Below are 21860 nucleotides of genomic sequence, written 5' to 3'. Positions count from 1 at the left end.
AAAATCCAAATAATTTCAGTTTGTTTTTAATTTTTCTTTAAATTTCTTTTAAATTCTTTGTGTAAATAATTTCAAAATCTTGTTTCCAAATGAAATTTTGAACTGGTCTGCTTTGTTGAAGAAGAAGTAACTGTTCCGATCGGATAACATCTGGTCTTTGACTGTGTTTTCAAAAAAGGTTTCTGTTTGGTATTTTTTTTTGGTGGGAGGGGTAGGGGGTCTATTTAAACATTAATTACATTTTCAGATTACTTATTTAGTTTGGTTTTTGGTTTTAGAAAGGAATGTTTTTGTTTTACTTTTTTTCTTTAATTGGGTTATTTGTATTTTAACATTTAGACTTGTGACATTTAAACAATGAAATTTGAAACTATTGCTGTAGGCGTTTTTTGATCCATTCAAAATTCCATTTAGGAGACAATTATTTGATTTGAGTTAGTTTTGTTTTATCAATAACTCCATTGATTTTCTAATAAAAACTTAGAAAAACAAAAACATTACTTGCCAATCTTATTTCCTTTTTGCCATAATTCTGCTTACAAAAAATATCTTAATTATTTTTCCTTTTTCTTTTTTGAGTACATCTTATGTTACTTAACAATAGTTTACAAAAGTTTGTTTGTTTTTTCTAATTATTACAAAAATGTTTTTTTTTTTTCTTATGTCTGTACCAAGTACTTATGTCTGTTTCAATATTCCCATTTTACAAAAATATTTTCTAAAAATTTCCAATTTTTTGTTGGTATATTTTTGTTTTGCATGCCTTAGAGGTGGTGGGTACAGAAAAATAATTTAAATGAAATTTTTAATTAAAATAAAATTAGAGAAAAAAATCAATTTCCAGAATTGAAATTTTCCCGTATGATATCGACCTGCGATCTAGGGGGTTAAGTTGTGAAAATACTTATTCAAAGAGAGATATAAAACTATGGGTAAGAGGAGGGGGTTTAAAAAATGAGAAAAATTCTCAAAAAATTTAAGCTTCTCAGGTGGAATTGAAATTATCAAAAATAATATCGAAGTCCACAATGCATTGAAACCCTCACTAGTCTTGAAATGTTTTATTTTTGTGAGACATAATATTCGTGACAAAGAGAGTAGTTAGAGCAGGGGTTTCTATGGCAAAAATATTCATAAAAGTCTCCTCCTTATTTTCTTCTCAGACAAAGATGACCGAGAATTTCGATTTCAATCTCAAAATTTATTTTCAAAATATGGAAAATTATATCGAAATTTCTTGGCTACATTTCATGGAGTTGGTTAACTTGCGACAAATTTTTTAGATTCTCAAATTTGAGATAGAAGCTTCACATATGAGAAAGATTTGAAGAGTATACTTTGATAAACATTTTTCTCTTTGGGCCCAACTCTCTCACTCTCACTGGAGTTCAAAAATTTTCCCATGAAAAAGAGAGATACAAGTTTTGAGACACATAAAAATTGTGTCCATTATTTTCAGGGGTAAAGAGGAAAGGGGGAGGAGGTTTTTTTTTGACAAAAATATTCTTAAAAAGGTTCCCTATATTTTCTTCTCAGACATGAGGCGTCTATTTATAAAACTTATAACTCAAAATAATTTTTCAAAATATTTGAAAATTACATTTTTAGCTCCATTTTATGAAAGTAGTTTACTCAAATCTCTATTTTTAGGAACTAGATTGTACCATAGAGGTTCACTTTCTGAGAACAATTTGTAGAGTATCTTTTGAGCAAACTTTTTTTCTCACCGTGCAACACTATCACTCTCAGTGGAGAGGTACTCTCAGAACAAACCGTTCCTCTCTTAATAAAGCTAATTTCAAGAATATACTTAGAAATGTTATCAATTTTGGCACATAATTTTGAGTGATAAGGAGTGGTTGGGGAGCGGAGGTTTCCTTGGCAAAAATGTTAATTAAAGGGTCCCCTATATTTCTTTCTCCGAGATAAATCGACTATATATGATATTTATACATCAAAATATATTTCGAAACAGACGGAATTCTATTGAGTGTATTAGTGAGTGTCAAGCACTGGGAGAGTGAATTCAATTCTAATTTTTTAGGTCAAGCCTTCGAGATAGAACTTTGGTGTACGAGAAAAGTTTGAAGAGTATCCTTTGAGCAAACTTTTTCTCTCCGGCATCAACTCACTTACTCCCAGTGGAAAAATACTCTCAGAGTAAACTTTTTTCTCTCTTAAAATGTGTATTTTTGTAAAATGCTTCGAGTTTTTTCGTAATTTTCCGTTATAAGGAGTGGTGGAGAAGCAGAAGTTTCTTTGGCAAAAATGTTCTATAAAGGGTCCTCTATATTTTCTCCTTTGGCGTGGTTTTGTTATTTAAGATATTTTTTGAAGTTTTCTTTACGATAATTAGAGTTTCTGAATATTTTTATTTGTTCATAGTCATGAACTCAACTCTAAATTTTTGGGTCAAGCCTTCGAAATAGAACTTTGTAATATGAGAAGGATTTATAGAGCATCCTTTAAGCAAACTTTTTCTCTCGAGAACCAACTCTCTCACTCTCAGCGGAAAGACACTCTCAGAGAAACCTTATTTCTCCCTCTAAAATTTTCATTTGTATAAAATTCTTAAATTGTTAAAGAATTTTGGCCCTGGATTTTCAGGGACAAGGGGTGGTGGGGGAACAGAATTATCTTTGGCAAAAATGTTCCCTAGAGGGTTCCTCATAATTCTTGCTCAGACATGTGTGATCTATAGGCAATTTTTGTAGCTCAAAAGTGTCTTACATTGAAACTTTAAAATTTTTTTTGTTGAGTAAATTTCGCGATTAATTTGAAAAATTTCCCCCCCTCTGATTTTCTTACCCCTTGGCTTGGCATATTTTCACATTTTTTTTATCTGGAATAAGGTATTGATTTGATCCTTAATTTTATTTTAAATTAACTAATTTTTTAAATTATTTTTCTGTACCCATTTCAAAGCCTAACTAATTTGTCTTATCTACAAAAAATTTCAAAATTTGCTTCTTTCTCTTGTTTTTATAAAACTAATTCTTAGTTTCTAATAGTAATGATCTAGGGTTTATTCTCTCCTAGATTTATAGTTTTTTCCCTTACATTCTTTGGGCCCTAATTCTTTGGCTACCATAATTAGAAAATCAATTATGGTTTTTTTTATTAAATATTAAATATATAAAAATCTCTCATTTCTTTTTTGGTTATCATTTGTCCTGTTAGTTCCTTGTAGTATCATCTCTTATGCTTAGACTTAAATTTATTTGATTTTTCTTTTCTTTTTTTTACTTGACTTGAGCTTATGTTATGCGGGTGCTATTCAGGTTCCATGTTTTTTTGATTTGATTTACCAACTGTCTTCACGTGCTGGTCACAGACTGGTTGTGGCTGTAAAACCCTGGCGCCTTTTCAAGACCCGCGATTTGTGTAGCTCTCCCTTGTGACAGGGCACCACGGTACCCTGATGATTGATGGGACCCAGTGATTTCTGGCTATAGCTGTTGTTGCCTATCAGGGTACCCAACATTTTACTCACAGAGAATTTGCGATTTTGTTTCTGGGGACGGGCACGGGAGTCAATGATGAGTTTTTCGAATGCTTTGTATAGGGTGGGGGTGTATTCGGCAACCGAAACCTCGCAGAAACCAATTGAGCTGGCAGCGGCAAGGGCGGCACCTTCTTTTTCGGGGACCTGGAATTAAAGGGAATATTTGAAAATAATTAGTTAAAAATTTAATAGTATATATTTTTGAGAGAGTAAGTTATTGAGAGAAATTTGAGTATGTTATTAAGAGAGTGAATCATTAAGAGAACTTTGAGTATGTTTATTATTATTCAATGACAACACTCATACGCCCTCCTTTAATAGAATTAAAATTAATTATTCGCCCTAGGGGACACCGTTTTGTTTGTTTATATCTTTTTAAGATCCTATCATGTGAATACAATTTATTTTCAAAATTCTCAAAATTATCTATCTCATTTTTTCTTCTTCTTCTTCTATGACGTCTAACAATGTTAGCAAATGACTAATTTGATATTTTTGCTCTTTGCCAAAATAATTAAATTTTCTAATACTTGGACACTTCCTAAGAAAAGTTAGAAAAAAAAAAAACACATTAACACAACAATTGTATGCAAAGAATTTTTCAAATTACGTTTATGGAACACAAATGGCAACCATAAAAATAATATATTTATAAATTTTTAGTATAAACCTACAGCAATAACTAGGAAAAGAAAAGAAAGCAACAAAATATACACAAAGAAAGTCATAAATATTAGCAGATAGAGAGATATGGGGGCAGTAAAAAAATAGAGGTGTGGGGAGGTGGTTGTTGCCAAACTAAAAATAAATTCAAAAGAAGAATTTTTGAATTTAAAAATAAACTCCTCTCATCGAGTATTTGTTTTCATTTTCTTGTTTCCAAAACTCATAAAGCATTGGAAAATCGAAAAAAAAAACATTGATTGAATACAAAATATGTACTTTTTTTTGAGTTATGAAACATATTCTTCAGCCAGAGGCCAGACAAAGCGTCAGAAGTCGTAGATTTAGATTTGAAACAATTTTTTTTTTGTGTTCGCTGTAAACATTGCATAATAAATTTTATGATTTATTTTCAAAGGCAATGTGAGCACAAGAAATATACATTTGTTTTCCGTTTTTCGCTGTGGGTGTACATACATATGTACGTGCATACAACCATCCATACATATACATGGATGTGCAATAGAGACGCTGGGACATTGATCAATTGATTGATTTTATGTGTTAAGGTCTTAAATGTCTTGGCCTTTTTGCTGTTCTTGTTGTATATTTTGAAAGAAAACACAACAACTTGTGTTATTCGAGACGGACATGGCCAGAAAAGCCATGTGAGTGGAAATAAATAAAAAAAATTAAGAGAAAGAAAGAAAAAATAAATAAACTATTGCAAGGTATATCATTTCGTTAGATACAATCCACAGTGACCTATGACAATTTATTTTATATAAACAGTTTTATGTACAAAATGTACATTTTATGAGAATTTTTGGAGTATGATTAATATAAATGCAGTTGCATTAATCATACGCATCAATGAATTAATATCAATTATACGGCCAGTAGCCTTAACAATTCATGATAAAAGGTCTAGTGGTCTATAGAAATATTCTTAAACTCCACAATTATTATATTAAATCAGATAGTATTTCAAAAAAAAAAAAAAAAAAAAAATAAAAAAATAAAAAAAAATAAATAAATAGAAAATAAAAAATAATATTAATTAATAAATAAATAACATTAAAATCAAATAAAAAAATAGTAAAAAATATAAATAAAATCTTAAAAACTTGAACAAAATCCATTAGCATCGCTCTGCCAGCCCTTAAATATATTCTTAAAAAATATTTAAAAAAAATCGCAATTATTATTTAAAATCCACAAATATTGGCTCATACTTTCAATTCTTAAAAAAATAAATTTAAAATTCTTTAAAATTCTTAAAAAAATATTGATAGTTTGGTCCTAGAAAAAAATTAAAAATCCACAATTATTGGTCTTGTGGCCCTTTAACATATTTTTCAAAAATCCACACCTATTTTTTAAAAACCAGGAATATTGATCTGTACTTTCGAACGGATGGTCCTACAAAAATTCTAAACAAATTTGGTCTGTGGTTTATAAACAATGTAGGCATTAAAAAAAAAAAAAAAAAAAAAAAAAAAAAAAAAAACCTTTCACTCAACTCTAGATTTATGGGTCAAGGCTTTGAAATAGAACTTTCGTACATGAGAAAGGTTTGAAGACTATCCTTTTAGCAAACTTTTTCTCTCATGGTCCAACTATCTCACTCTCAGCGGAAAAGCACTCTCAGAGTAAATTTTATCTCTCTTAAAATGTGTATTTTTAGGAAATACTTAGATAATTAGTCAATCTTGCCACATAGTTTTTAGGGGCAATGAGTGTTGGGAGAGCACAGGGTTCATTGGCAAAATTGCTCTATAAGGGGTGCTCTATATTCCTTTCTTTGGCTTGATTCAGCTATCTATGAAATGTATGGAAATATTATTTAATGTATTTAGAGTTTATGAAAAAAAAAAAAAATTGTTTGCTGGTAGTCTTCATTTCAACACTAGATTTTTGGGTCAAGCTCTCAGGATAGATTTAAAAAATATTAATCGTTTCGTCCTTGAAAAAAATCCTTGATTATCGACCTTGTAGTCCTTATAAATTCCAAATCCAAGAATATTGCTCGTTATTTTTGAACGGATGATCCTTTAAAAGACTTAAAGAATATTGACCGACGGTTTATAGATCTTGTAGTCCTTAAAAAAAAAACTTAAAAAGGTTAACAAAAATTGGTCTTGTAGTTTGTCAAAAATCCGCTATTTATTATCTGCTCGTCCTTAAAAAATCACTTAGATTATTGGTATATTTATCCTTAGACAAATATTCCTTAATATTGCTTAATTATTGTTTCTTGGGTTTAAAGAAATATTTTTAAAAATCCAGTTTTTTTATATTATTCCTCTAAAATCGGAAATTTATGGTGCGGAAAAAAATTCTTAAAAATTTGGGTCTTGAAGTGTTAACCATCCTTAAAAAATAATATTTAAAGAAAAACCGAAATTTTGGGTGCTTAGCTTTCGTTTTACATGCCCTTCAAAATGGATCCACGTTTTAAGTTCTAATGGTATTCATAAAAAAGGATTTTTTAAAAGTCCACATTTTGAGTGCCAAAAATATTCTTAAAAAAAAAACAATTTGGGGCAGCTTGTCGTCCTGATCGTCCAAAAAAATTGCTGATTCCTCTGAAATAAATTATCACCAGCTACTTTTGGAGCGCTGGTAGTCCTTCAGGTTTAGTTGCAAATAACTTCTAAGACATTGATTTTAAATTAACCAGATATCTTAAGGCTGAAGTATATTTTTGTTGCCAACATTTTTTCTCTTGGGCAGCTTGTCGTTTCCAATTTGGGGCAGCTTGTCGTTCCTCTGAAATAAATTATCACCATCCAATTTTGGAGTGCTGATAGTCCTTCAGGTTTAGTTGCAAATAACTTCTAAGACATTGTTTTTAAATTAACCAGATATCTTAAGGCTGAAGGATATTTTTGTTGCCAACATTTTTTCTCTTACGACTTAGGTGTCTGTATCTTCAGATACAATGATCCCAGCGTAGTAAGATCAACCGAGGCTGCAGGATCTATTCGTGAGCTATATTTTTTTCTTTGACGGCATTTCAAAAAGTGTTGTAGTTTTTGTGCAAAATTAATTTGTTTCTTCATATTTCATGTTGACCAATGTGACGTATATGTGTTGTCATCAATTATACGCCCCCTTATGAAAATTCAATAAATAGATATTTTTTTCATCATATATTAGAAAAAAATTATAAGTCTCCTAACTTTTCGGAAAAGTGCTCTTTAAAATTCCATTTTTGGAGTGCTGATATTTATTCAAGAAATTTCTATATCTTTTATTTTCCTAAAAACGTTTTATCACGTTTATGTGTCAATATCTTCAGACACAATGATCCTAGAGAGCTAAGATTTCCCGAGGCTACAGGATATATTCCTTGTCTACATTTTCATCTTTGACGGTATTCCAATAACTGAACTGGGTTTTCTGCTAAACTATTTTGTTTCTTTATATTTCATATTGACCAATGTGACGTATACGTGCTGTCAGCAGTTATACGCCCCCATACGAAAATTCATATATGGATATTTTTTATTATATATTAGATATAATGGCATTCATCTCCTAGTTCTTCGAAGGAATGTTCTTTAAAATGCCATTTTTGGAGTGCTGACAGCCCTTCAAGAAAGTTTTATATCCTTAATTTCCCTTAAAATGTTTAATAAGGCTTAAGTTTCAATATCTTCAGATACAATGATCCTAGAAAGCTAGGATTTTCCCAAGCTACAGGATCTCTTCCTTGTCTACATTTTCATCTTTGACGGCATTTCAATAACTGAAGTGGTTTCAGTGCAAAACTAATTAGTTTCTTGATATTTCATCTTTACCAATGTATACGTATACGTGTTGCCAGCAGTTATACGCCCCCATATATTAAATAAATAAATTGAATTTTTTTTTGTATAGCAAAAATTAATTTTAATCTAATTTTCTTTTGTGTTTAAAGAATGTAAAATTTACTTTTCTAATCCAGAAAAAGGTGACAGATTTTTCACATAAACGAATATTGTTTTAAAATACGTTGTCTCAAATAATTTTTAATTTATTTTTATTATTATAAATATTATTAATATTATTATTATTATTATAATTTTTATTGTTATTAAAATTATTATTTGTATTATTATTATTATTATTATTATTATTATTATTATTATTATTATTATTATTATAATTATTATAATGCAAAATAATTATTCTTGGTTTTTTGCTTTTACTTTCAAATTTTCTAAAAGAAAAAATAATTTTTTTTCCAAATCTTTCCATAAAACCAAATATTCTAATAAATTGCCCTGCCTCGAATTGACATAAAATCTTGATTTATTGTTTGATTCGAAAGAAAATATTTTGTCTGGCGCCAATAACAACTTCCCATAACGTGGTCTTGTCTTCGCCTCATTTTTCCTATTTTATTTTGCAAAATGGAAAAGCCATTGAAAATGCCTACGATATGGTGTTATAGGGTCCTATAAAATCATCGTTTGTGGCCTCCACGATCAACATATTTCATTTCATTTATTTCTTTCGCTATTGTTGTTATTGTATTTTTTTTATAAAAAATATGCGGGGATTTCTTTAGCACTATTTATTTAACTAAAAATTAGTCTATTTTAGCATCACAAAATATTAGCAAGGCAATAATTCATTTCAGACCATCAAATATTTAGGTCATTGCGTTTCAATGACTTTAAGGTAAAATATTTTGTGCAAATAAATAATTTATTATATATTTGACGTTGCTGAATGGTCAATGTTTGACATAGTTTCGATGGTTGGAATTTGCCAACAACAAACATTTTTGCCATGCCAAAAGAAAGGAAGTAGGGCATAACTGGCCCCTGAGAGGAAACACATTTTTCAGCTCAAATAAATTATTAAAAACAAAATTGTTTTAAATAGCAATTGTTTTGTAGATATTTGTCATAATTTCCTTATATTTATTTTCTTATTTTAATTTTTGTTTGGGGGATATCTTCTAGATTTTTTGGCAAATGTACAAATTTTCCAGAACATCCATCTGCCGCACATAAATGTTACATTAAATGTAAAATATGTTTGTCGGTATGTGATGGCACGGCACACCGTCCAATTTTTTTGTTTTAGTTTTTTTTTTTTTTTGAAAATTCAATGTCTTATTTCAAAGCACACGCCCCACATTAGCCACTTTACCACACGTTGCGTTTGGAATAGCAGCTAAACTGCGGAATGTGTGTACGCCAAGAATTTGGAGGCAAAGTAAAAAAAAAAAATTAAGAAAAATCTCAATATACCACGCGCCATGTCTCAAGGAGGAAACAAGTCGCCTAGAGTCTGCAAAGCACAAAACCAAAAAATCATCTTGAAAATATTCAAGACCCCCACCAGCATACATATATATTTGGCTGGCCATTAATTGCCGTATATCTGCTGTGTTATGGTTAATGACTTTTTTCATATTTTTCGATTTTTTTTTTTGTAAAATTTATTTTACAAAATAACTGGAGCGCAACATTCAAAAAGTTCAACGACATATTTCAAGTATTTTTGTTTTGTTTTTCTTTCAAAATGTTCATATTTTTTTTTATTAAAATGTGGCCATAATTCAAAAAAATATTGAATTTTTCCCCAACCTCTCACAAAATTCCTGTCTTTGCCTCTTTATTGTTTACCTGTACCTGCCTGGCTGCATGTGACCACATTTAGCCCAAGGCCAAAAAGGTCGCGTTCTCATTTTCCATATATTTTTTGGTTTTTGTTTAAAATACCTCAAGTGCTTCTTGCAGCATTTAATCCCATTTCAATGCCGCCTTAACCGGTTAAGTGGCGAAAAAAACACATTTTATGGCATTTTTATTGATTTTCATTTCGTTTTTCCAAAATTCTTTTGCCTTTTTTGTTTTGATTCCACTGGCCGCTCTATTTTTTGGATTAAATCAACAATCACTGGGAGCTCACATGAAGGTCACTTCTTTTAAGTATTTAATTTTACAACATCATTAGTTGGGATTTTCATTTTACAATTTTCAAGAGTCGTATAGTGAGATTTTTATTAGAGACAAAAGAAAAAAAAAAAAAACATTAAAATTTTTGTAAATAAACACATTTTAACAAAATGAATATAAAAATTCCACATTTACAAAAAAAAATAAATAAAAATAAATATTAAATTTTTGGGCTAATAAAAATATTCAGGAGAAAAATTTTAGAGATTTTGATTTCTTTTCAATATTTAAAGAAAAAATATTTTTTTATACTGTATTATTTACAATGAGAAAATTTAGAAGAAATTTAATTTTTTTTATGTTGTGGGTCGCCATAATCGGTATCAGGATAAATGCCGAATATTATCGCGAAAATATTCTGGAGTGTGTATTGAAGCCTTGGGCTAGCAAACATTTTGTCCGCAGACCTTGGACATTCCAACAGGACTCAGCACCATCGCTGGAGAATTTTGGAAGCAAGTTTGGCACTAAAAATTACCGCATGGCAACATTCGGGCAGCGTGTGACGTTTGAAGGCCATAATTCGTGCCAAAGGTGACCAATTCAAACAAATCTAAACTTATTCTAAAAGTTGATGCTATTTCCGACATTTTTTGCTTTCAAATAAAATAAAATAACAAAATTAAAAAAAAAATATATGGCGTTTGACTTTGTTGTCGTTTTTTTTTATCTCACCCTGTATATAAGCATGACACCATTAGAAATGACTCTTTATATCTTCTAAAAAACCAAAAAAAAAAAAAAAAAATAATAATAATAACAGCATCTTTCCTTGTCCCATTTTCCTTTTGGTCAAAACAAACAAAAACCACAACTTTGTCACCTTGATAACCATGACAATTCTGCCCTTAATCTACATACACATACGCATTAACCACTTTTTCCGTGCCATTTCCCTAACAAATGACCCGCATTCTTCCAGGAGATAACTGGACGTCAACATTTTACCATAAATTCCGACATCAGCATGTCATGGCCATGCTGTTGTTTGTTGTCTTGTCTGGCATTGGAGTGGCCATAACTAACCTGTGCAATTTACACGTGCCCACCTCGATCTGCAGACTATCGGTTTCTAGGACCATATTGTTGTTGTTGTTGTTGCTATCTAATATTGCTGGATAAATGTTCATGTGACATTGAGTTTTGTGTTGTTGTTTTTGGTTTTGGTTTTTTGCTGCCCAGACATTCAATTAGCCATGTATTAGATTACAAGATAACAACTAGACCACCACCAGGACAACCATATCCGGCCACTACTACGTAATTGAAAGGAAAATTTACGAACGTGAGTTGTTGGCATCATCATCCACATCATCATCAATGGCCCAGTAATGAATTCTAAACTTGGCAATTTTTTGTGGATGGATGGATAAAATTCACGTTTGTGGGATTAATAATTTCATGTGGTCAGCAGGGAGGGAGAGAGAGAGGGAGAGAAAAAAATTGGAAGAAGGGTGTGGTATTCAAGTCATTTGAAATTATTTTTTTTATTTAATTATGTTTTGTGGTTGGTGAATTAAAATGCGTCACATCAAAGATATGTTCATAAAAAACCAATTCGAGAAAAATCAAGAATGTAATCCATTTATAATTCAATCCAAACCATATTTGCAGTATGGCCATATTAAGCAATATTAAATTCCTAAAAAATTTACGAACTATAATCTCAAAAAGTTGAATCAATTTTGCATTAGCTGAAAATATTTTACTCCTACGCTAACTTATAAACAAAAAAATTACTTAATATTTCCAAATATTTACATACATAGGTAAATAAAAAAAATTAAATATAATTTAATTTATGAATTATGTTTCAACCCGCTTGGCGCTCTCTTGACATTATAGCATGTACGCCGTACAAATTTCCACATTTTCTCCATGTGCTTCATGTACTTTTACAGCCAATTTGGCGTATACTTAACACCAACACACATACGCCCTATACAATGCGTATACGTGATGACATTATCTATACGCCCTCATATACTCGTACATATTAGCAATTTAATTTGTAATTTTTCATTTTCCAAAAAGGAATTATGTATTTAAATAGCAAAAGATAAACTTGAAATATAATTGTCAAACGACAAAACTACTTGAGTTGAGAGAGAGAGAGAGAGAGAGATTTTCTTGGTGCACTAAAGGCGAGGGAAGATTTTATTATCATCTGCATTTAATTGGAGATTAATGACAGTTTGCAAAATAAAGGCGAATTACATAAGAGATTAAGATATTTGATTTCGGAAAAGATTTCATGGAGGATTTTTATTTATAGATGGTTAAGAAGAGGTAGATTGGAAAATAAAGATGAATTTTAGAGATTAAGGTCTTTGATTTCGAAAACATTTAATGGAGGATTTCTATTTATAGAGGCCTTATAGGAGGCAGTTTATGCATAGGGGAATAACTTTTAAACAAGTTAAAATATTTATTTAATGCACTTTTTTTTAATTTAAAAATTTGCTAAATTTTTTAAGTCTTGATTTAATTTTGTTAAATTTAAAAAGAGAACTAATTAAAAATAAACAGTTGTGGTGGATGTTTTTGTAGGTTCTATAGCCCCCCACATTCGACAAAATAATGGAATTATGACACATAATTAAGGCAATTGAAGGCAACAAGGGTCATTGAATCGAAAGACATTGACCATTGATTGTTTGCCTACAGGCATTTCATTTTATTTCATTTGAAACGAATACATTATGGTATCACTTATTCGCCAACTGATACTAAGTCTGATTTATTTGGTCTCTATTAATTAATATGTTTTTTTTCAAGCCTACGATATTAATATTCTTCGGGACTCTAGTACTGGGACAACAATGTGACCTCAAGTTCATATTATTTCAAACCCATAGAAAAAAAAAGGTCGAAGAGAATTCAAATGCCCCAAAATTTATTTATCTTCAAATCCAGTGCATTTTTTTTTTGTAAATTTCTGAAACAAAAACGAAAAAATCGGAAATAATTGTTATTAAATATTTCACAATTTAAATAAATAAGTTTAAATCAGATCAATGGGCGTAGTGGCATTAGTCATACGCCATATGGGACCAATATGAAATTATTCGAAATTTAATTCAAAATTTAACATAGCTAGTGGCAATGATAAATCCACGTATCTGAGAACAAGAAATATACAGTATTTATTTCAAATTTTCAATTAAAATAATTATTACAAAAATATTAAAAATAATAACATTAAAATAAATATTCAATGGCGTATGAGTAGTGACATTAGTCATACGCCATATTGGCCCAATTTTTGGAATTTGAAGTTTAGTAATTTTAATTTCAAGTTGCAAAACTAAACATTAAATTCAAAATTATTTATTGTATTGTTTTATAAATTTTAAAATTCATATGTGAGAGCGTATACGTAGTGACAACACGCATACGCAACATTCGTATTACTATTATTTATAATATATCACTTAATATTTGTTTATTTAAAACATTTTTATATGCGGTTACAATTTCATGAAATATGAGCTCAGTATTTATTTCACAACTTTCGAAAATAAAAATTTAATAGGAAAATATTTTGAAAATCATGTAATTGTTCAACAGAACATTGCATTGATTGGTTCAAATTTATTAACTTATTACAACAAATATAATTAATATTTTCCTCACAGGTTTGTGAATTATTCCAAGTGCATTGCAGTGTTTTCAAAACATGCAATCTCGGCGGGGTGGTATGATAATCGCCCGCATTGCATTTTTTTCTAATTGCAACATTAAATCTTTTCTATAAATGCATCCCGCTGCTAATGATATATTAATACGAAAACAAGGTTTTAATTGTTTTGAAATTAACACCCCCATTCCCCTCCCCCCCAAAAAAAAAAAACACTTTTCCCAATCTCCAAATGCTTTTTCTCGAAGAGCCAAAGTTTATGACCCAAATTTGTCTTAATTCCCTAATCGCCAGGGATTTCGTAATGATAAGCATTAATTTCTTCTCATCTCAAAAAGGGGAGGAAAGGGTGGGGGACCTTTGTATTTTAATCTCCGGGCATGATAATAAATCTTTTCCCAATAGAAAAGGGGGCCACAACACTTGTGCGTGTGCCGCTGACCTAAGACAAGCCAAGAAATTAATTTTATTCATTTTTTCATTTAATTTCATTTGTGGTGTGAATTTGTTATAAAGCCCCCTCTTACATAATTCCCCCCTCTTGAAAAGAAAGTGTTTGTCCCTTCGAAAGCTATTTTTAAAACAAGGAAAATCATCAATATCTCTCAAGTGTTTTTTTTTTTGTTATTCATTTCTCAGTTTGTTTGTTGTTTCTGTTTGTCTTCGCATTCTTCTTACCTCTCGTAAATGATCCAAATCCGCCTTGTTCCCCACCAAATAGGCTGTGGGTGCATTCTGCAGCGATTTGAATTCGGCCAGACATTTGGCCGCATATTCGAAACTGCTGCGTTGTGTGATATTGTAAACGATCATGCAGGCATCTGACCAGAGAACCTGTAAAGAAGCAACAAAAACACACATAAAAAATTTAACAAGATATAAACAGTTTTTTTGGCTTAACCGAAAGTAACAAACTATTAATATTAATAAATTAAAATTTTATGGTTTTAAAAAAAAAAAAAAAAAAAAAAAGAAACGAAAATTGCATAGTTTTTTGTGTAGAGCGGAATTTTTGTTTGGCCATCTGGAATTTTTTGCCAATGTTTGTTTGGATCATGTAATCTTTTGAGTATTTGGTTTTTTTAGGATATTATCCCATAACAAAGCCTTAAAAATTGATAAATAATTTCTGAAATATAATTGCCCACATAAATATTTTTCGGAATATTGCAGATCAAAGAGAATGTATTGTAAGTACTTTGCTGTGGGCCATATTAATTTGTTTGTGTTGTTTCGGGAGGTTAATAGAATGACCCACATTAATGAAAGATAACTAATACTTTTCTATTGTTTCAAAATGTTTCGAAAGTTAGGAAAAAATATTTTCCATTTCAATTTTAATTAAATTTCAAAAAAAAAAAAAAAATCAAAATTTCATAAATATTAAGGAGTAGTGAAATAACTGACTGAGAATCAAGGCCCAGACGAAACAGCTGAAGCTAGAAATTTTAAATGTCGCACAAAGGTCGGTTTTGGTGCGCAGGCGTTTAAAAAGGCCAGATTTGTGAAAATTCGTACTTAAAGGGTATGAAAAGTACTAAAATGTACTAAAAATTAGATACGACAAAAAGACAAAACGGAGACGGAGCTAGAATTTTGAAATTTGCAATGAGAGAGAGAGAGAGAGAGTATGAAAGTATTAAAAATACTAACATCTGAAATTTGGAATGAAAGTCACAGATAGAGCATAGGATAGATGTACCAAAAGGTTTTTGGAAAATCGAACTTAAAGATTACGAAAAGTCCAATTTTTGGACTAGAGTTCTGAAATTTGCTATTATGCGAAGGGATATATTCGGTGTGAGAATCTAGATTGAAATATAAATTTGTATATGAACGTGGTTTTGAAACTGTGTACTAAGTTTGCGAACTGTACTAAATGGTACTAAATTTGGAACAATTACGTATAGGAAGCTGGCATTTTTGGCGTACGAAAAGTACTAGAATGTGCTAAAAAATTAATACCGTGTATTGGACAAACGGAGTGAGCTAAAATTCTGAAATCTGGAATGACATTCACTGGTAGGGTGCAGGATAGATGTATTAAAGGGTTTTGTGGAAATTCGAAATTTAAGGTTACGAAAAATCCAAAAATTGTACTAAAATTCTAAAATGGTACCATTTCGTATCATGTGAAGGGTTAGAGCTGAAAACATGAAATTTGGTATCAGAATCAAATTTGGAAAGAAAGTTTGATATATTAGAGTGGTTTTGGAAATATGTATGGAACTGTACAAAAAGGTACTAAATTTCGAACAGTTTGGTTTTGGGGTCAACTGACGGAGCTGGAATTTTAAAATTTTGTATTGGGGTCTCTTTCAGTTGTACGTTGGTGATAAAGAGGTGGTTTTGGTAATGTGTACAAAGTGTGTAAACTGTACTAAATGGTACTCAGTTAGGAATAGTTTGGTTTAGGGTGAACGGACGGAGATGTAATTTTAAAATGATTTATTAGGGCCCCTGTGATGGTAGATTTGTGATACTAGGGCACGAAAAGTACTAAATAGTACTATATTTGGTACAATTTGGTATGGGGTGAACAGATAGTGCTTGAAATCTGAAATTTGGTATTAGGATCGCTGTTCATATGTAGCCTGGGCATATGGATGTGGTTTTGGAGGTGTGTACTATAATTGTACGAAACGTACTAAATGACACTAAATTTGGTATTGGTTGAAGGGATAGAGATAAAATTCTCAAATTTTATATTTAGGTAACTGTTGGTATATGGGATTGAGATTTGAAGGTGGTTTTTGAAAATATTAACTATAATTTTAGTACTAAATGGTACTAAATTTTGTATTGGGTTAAGGGATAGGGCTGGGATCTTCAAATTTGATATTGAGGTCACTGTTGGTATCTGGAATTGAGAAATGAAGGGGTCTTTTGGAAATGTGTACTATAATTGTACGAAAAGTACTTAATGGTACTAAATTTGGTCTTGGGTGAATGGATATACTTTAATTCTAAAAATTTAATATTTGGATGGTATCTGTTTTTTGAGATTTGGCGGTGATTTGGAAATGCGTCCTTTAGGTGTACGAAAAGTACTAAATGGTACTAAGTTTGGTATTGGGCTAAGGGATAGGGCTGGAATTCTAATATTTGATATTAAGGTCACTGTTGTTTTCTAACGTTTAAATATGGAAACGTTGAAATAGTTTTAGACAGAAAAATTGGATGAGGGTCCATTGTGCACTGGTTTTTACTACTATCCTCCTTGCTAAACTTCGAAATGAAAAATTTTGAAGACTCTTTGGTACAAAAGGTTACGATTTTCCCATTTTTATTTTTGAAAAGAAATCAGAAAGTTTTAATAATATATAAAAACCTTCATAGTCCGACAATTTAAGACGATATATGCAGTTTTTCTTAAGAATTTTTAACAAACTGAACCGATTGTGCATTTTGAGTACTAAACGGCCTAACTGGAACTCTTGGAACGTTGTTGGCATTGGCTAGTGAGATGTATCATTATTAGAAATTGTAACAATTTGTGGGGAAGGCACCACGAGGAGTGGATCATATTGCCCATCCTCGAACTCGTGCGCACCAAAGAGGCAGGCAACTAGACAGATGGATGAACACCCCTAAATCGACTGCAAATGTACTGAAACGGATTTCGTCCGAACAGATCTAGGGTCTAACATCGATGAGGCATATTTTTGCGCTATCTAATGATATACACTCTGTGTGGCCATATGGCTGAGGATATAAAATAATAAAATTTTAAAATTTGCTTTGCTTTTTTTGTAATTAAATGCAAAAAAAACTGCAATTTCTCATTTTTCAAATCAAATAAAAAAAAACATTAGTAAGGTTTATTTAAATTAGTAACACATGTATTATGTGGCGTATGAATATTGATATTACTTATACGCTCCATGGAAGCCTCCATGTATTTTATTTTTAAAAGTTGTTATTTTCGTCTAGAATTTTTTTTTCCTTCAAGTCATTAAATATCTGCCTTCAAATGTTGTGGCTTAAAAATATAAGAAACAAAAATAGTTTTATTGATTTTCGAAATTTTCCTCCTAGTATTTTTGGTAAATTTCCAATGGACAAAATATTTTTCATATTTTTTTTATTTTGGTAAATATTTTTCAAATGTTTCCAAAAAATTCCAATATTTCAAAACAAGTCTATCCACGCATTAACATCCAAAAACACAATGTCATTATCAATTTTTATTATTTGAAAAACATTAATTTTCATTTACTTTTAGTAGCACGACCCCTCTCTCTCCCCGTATGGAATTTCCTCTACTTGATGTATTGTGTGTATTTTGCTCTCAACATCAATTTAGCAAATTAATTATTTATTTATTTTTCATACATGTTCTCTTGTTTTCTTATTTGAATATTGGACATGGTAATAAATGTTTTTTTTTTTTTTTGGTTTTCGAAATTCTTGCCATGCCTTCTATTGGAATCGTCTGTTTCTTTGGCATATAGACGACAGCTTGTTGTTAATTTCGTGTGCCAAACCCCCAAGATCCATTAACAACGCGAATTTGATATAATATTTGAAATTGCAATGGCCAATAAAAATCCAATAACTTGTGTATGCAATTTATTTCAATGGGGAAAAAGAAATCATCATAGAATTAATAGCTGAATATAATTTTGAGAAAATCATTCCAAAACCATTTACCCTCTTAAAATTCTCTCATCATCCTCTTTTTTTCCCCTTTCCCATTTGTAAGAACCATCACTCTTAACCCATTTACCCTCTCACCTCTTGAAATATTTTCAATTTACACGTTCAAATAATGCTTTCATTAAATTGAAACCGATGAAAAATAAATCAAGGTTCATTGAACTAAAAGGAATTTTTGCAATATTCAGAAACCAAAAACAAAAAAAAAATTGCGATTTCCGCCATTTTTGCGTGTCTCTTGGCCCCAAAACAAATTTCAATGTCGGAAACCTTACAAACGATATGGGATTGACAGAAAACAAAATATTGAAAAAATGCGCGGATAAACGAGCAATTGTAAACTATGTATTTTTTTCTTTAACACGCCTACACCTCACACAAAAACGTAACACATGTTAATTTTTAATTGAAAAAACATGAAATGGCATTTAACATAACTCCCACAAAAGAACTGTGGCGACTGGACTACAGTGATGTAGACAGGAGCGCCGCTTGGAAGGCTTTTTATGGGATTTTTTTTTAATTCTACAACTCCAGATTTTGATTATCTCAACCTTGAATTTACATGGGATGTGTCATAATTTTTGAAAAATGTTGATCGATGTATTCCATTTCATCAAAAAGTTATAAAAATATTGGGATTTGCAAAATTTAAAGAAAATCAAATATTTTTTTCCAATTTTGGGAGAATAATTTTTAATCAAAATTTGTATATTTTTGTAGAGGGGAGGTACCAGATGGAGTAGAACGATAAATTCTGTGAATATGGAATTTATCAGATCTCTGGTTGAATGAAATATTTAGATATACCAACTTTGAAAAGAATAGCTGATTTGTTTCACAAGTTAGAGAGATATAAGCTTTTAAAATGTTGATCTCTTTGCGGGGGAGGTATCAGATGAGGTGGTCCGATCTACCCCATCTTTACAGCAGAGTTTGCGTTAGAAAAAATATTTTGATATGTGAAATTTAAAGATATTCGGATGCTTATTTCACATATTATGGGAGTTATAATTATTCAAAAATGTTAACCCCATTTGTGGGCGAGGTCCCAGAAGGAATGAACCAATATCTATCATCTTCAAACCAGATCTTGTATAAATAAAAATATTGAGAAATGTGAATTTTGAAGAGAACCGGATTCTTATTTCGCGTTTTATGACCGTTTTCGTTATTCAAAAATTTGACCACCTTGTAGGGAAGGTACCAGATGGAGTGGATCGATGTCCACCATTTTCACATCAGATCTTGTGTTGATTAAAATATTGGGATGTGTGTAATTTGAAGAGAATCGGATGTTTATTTCATGTTTTATGAGCTCCATGATTATTCAAAATGTTGACCCCTTTGTGGGGGAGATACCAGAAGGAGTGGGCCGATCTACTCCATCTTCACACCAGATTCTGCGTTAGTAAAAATATTGGGATGTGTGGAGTTTGAAGAGAATTGGATGCTTATTTGCCATTTTGTGAGCGTTTTGGATATTCATTTTTTTTATTCAATTGAAACTTTTGTGGGGGAGGTACTAGAAAAAGTGGGCCGATATATCCCATATTCAGAGCAGATCTTGTGTTGATAAAAATATTGGGATATGTGAAATTTTAAGAAATTTTATGAGAGTTATAATTATTCAAAATTTTATCCTCTTTGTGGGGAAGGTACCAGAAGGAGTGAGCCGATCTACTCTATCTTCACACAAGATCTTGTGTTAGTAAAAATATTGGGATGTGTGAAGTTTGAAGAAAATCGGATGCTTATTTCTCTTTTTGTTACAAATATAGATATTCAACATTTTTACCCCTTTTTGGGGGAGGTACCGGAAAGAATGGACCGATATATCCCATCTTCACATCAGATCTTAGCTTGATAGAAATATTGGGATGGACCGAGTATGAAAGTAATAGGATGCTTATATCGCATTTTCTGAGAGTTATAATTATTCCAAATTTTGACCCCTTTGTGGGGGAGCTACCAGAAAGAGTGGAACGATGTCCACCATTTTCACACCAGATCTTTTGTTATTAGAAAGACTGTATTGTGTGGAGTTTAGAAAGAATCAGATGGTTATTTCGCCATTTATGGGAGTTATAATTATTAAAAAGTTTGACTCCTTTGTGGGGGAGGTACGAAAAGGTGTGGACCGATATATTCCATTTTCCCGGCAAATCTTGTGTTAGTAGAAATATTGGGATGTGCCGAGTTTGAAAGGAAGCGGATGCTTATTTGCCATTTTATGAGCGTGTTCGTTATTCAAAATCTTGACCTCTTTGTGAGGGAGGTTCCAGAAGGAGTGGGCCGATCTACCCCACCTTCACATTAGAGTTTGCGTTAGTAAAAATATTGGGGTATGTACAATTTGAATAGAAACGGATGCTTGTTCCGCTTTTTATGAGCTTCATAATTATTCAAAATTTTGACCCGTTGTGGGGAAGGTATCAGAATGTGTGGACCGTTATCTACCATCTTCACACCAGATATTGGGTTAGTAGAAATATTGGGATGTGTGAAATTTGAAGGCAATATAATTAATGTTTGAAATGTTTAACCTCTTTGTGGGGGTGGTACCAGAAGAAGTGGTCCGATCTACCCCATCTTCACACTAGGTCTTGTTTTAATAGAAATATTAGCATGAGTGGAATTTAAAGAGAATCGGAAGCTAATTTCCTTTTATGAGCGTTTAGATTATTCAAAATTTTGACCCCTTTGTGGCGGAGGAATGGTCCTTTGTAGAAGGAATGGTCCTTTGTATCCTTTCTTCACAGCATGTCTTGTGTTAGGAGAAATATTGAGATGTGCGAAATTTGACAAGAATCGGATTTTTACTACACATTTTATAAGAACTATAATTATTCAAAAATTTGGCCCTTTGTGGGGGAGGTACTAAAAGGAATGGTCCGTCCTATCCTTTTTTCACAGCATGTCTTGTGTTAGCAGAAATATTGAGATGTGCTCATTTTGATGAGAACCGAACTTTTACTTTACATTTTATAGGATATTTAATTATTCAAAAATTTGACCCTTTATGGGGGAGATACTTGATAAATTGGGTCGATATTGTCCATTTTCCCACTTAACCTAGCAGTGATGCAAATATTAGGATTTTCAAAGTTTGCACAAAATTGGATTATTTTTTCATGTTCGATTAGGTAAATTATTTTCTTTGAAAAATTTGTCCTTCTGTGGTGGAGGTACCAGAAGTAGTGGGCCGATATTGCCCATCCTCGAACTCGATCTTAGTTTGATGATAATATTACGATGTACCAAGTTTCGACCAAATTCGATACTCCCTCTGGCTGGCTGATGTGCACTATACATCAGCCAGCCAGACGTACAGACGGACGGACACCCTTAGATTGAGTCCAAATGTCCTGAAGTGAATTTTTTTCCAAAGACACCTTGGGTCCAAAACGCTTATTTCGATGAAACACATTTT

At 31.3% G+C, this 21860-nt stretch overlaps 1 protein-coding gene across 1 annotated transcript in view; it reads right to left on the bottom strand.

Moving 5' to 3' along the window:
* Positions 1–312: 312 nt before the first annotated feature.
* The window catches only part of LOC101899294 (ras-related and estrogen-regulated growth inhibitor-like protein), a 60906-nt gene continuing 39358 nt past the window's right edge, over positions 313–21860 (bottom strand). The window contains exons 4-5 of the mRNA XM_005181541.4: positions 14447–14602; positions 313–3649 (exon numbers count right to left, since the gene is read on the bottom strand). Coding sequence (XP_005181598.1) covers positions 3329–3649; positions 14447–14602 — 477 coding nt within the window. The 3' untranslated portion in view covers positions 313–3328. The remainder of the gene's footprint in view (positions 3650–14446; positions 14603–21860) is intronic.

The sequence above is a fragment of the Musca domestica genome, unplaced genomic scaffold, assembly GCF_030504385.1.
Source record: "Musca domestica strain aabys unplaced genomic scaffold, Musca_domestica.polishedcontigs.V.1.1 19, whole genome shotgun sequence".
NCBI lineage: Eukaryota > Metazoa > Arthropoda > Insecta > Diptera > Muscidae > Musca > Musca domestica.
This window is presented reverse-complemented; position numbering and strand designations above follow the sequence as displayed.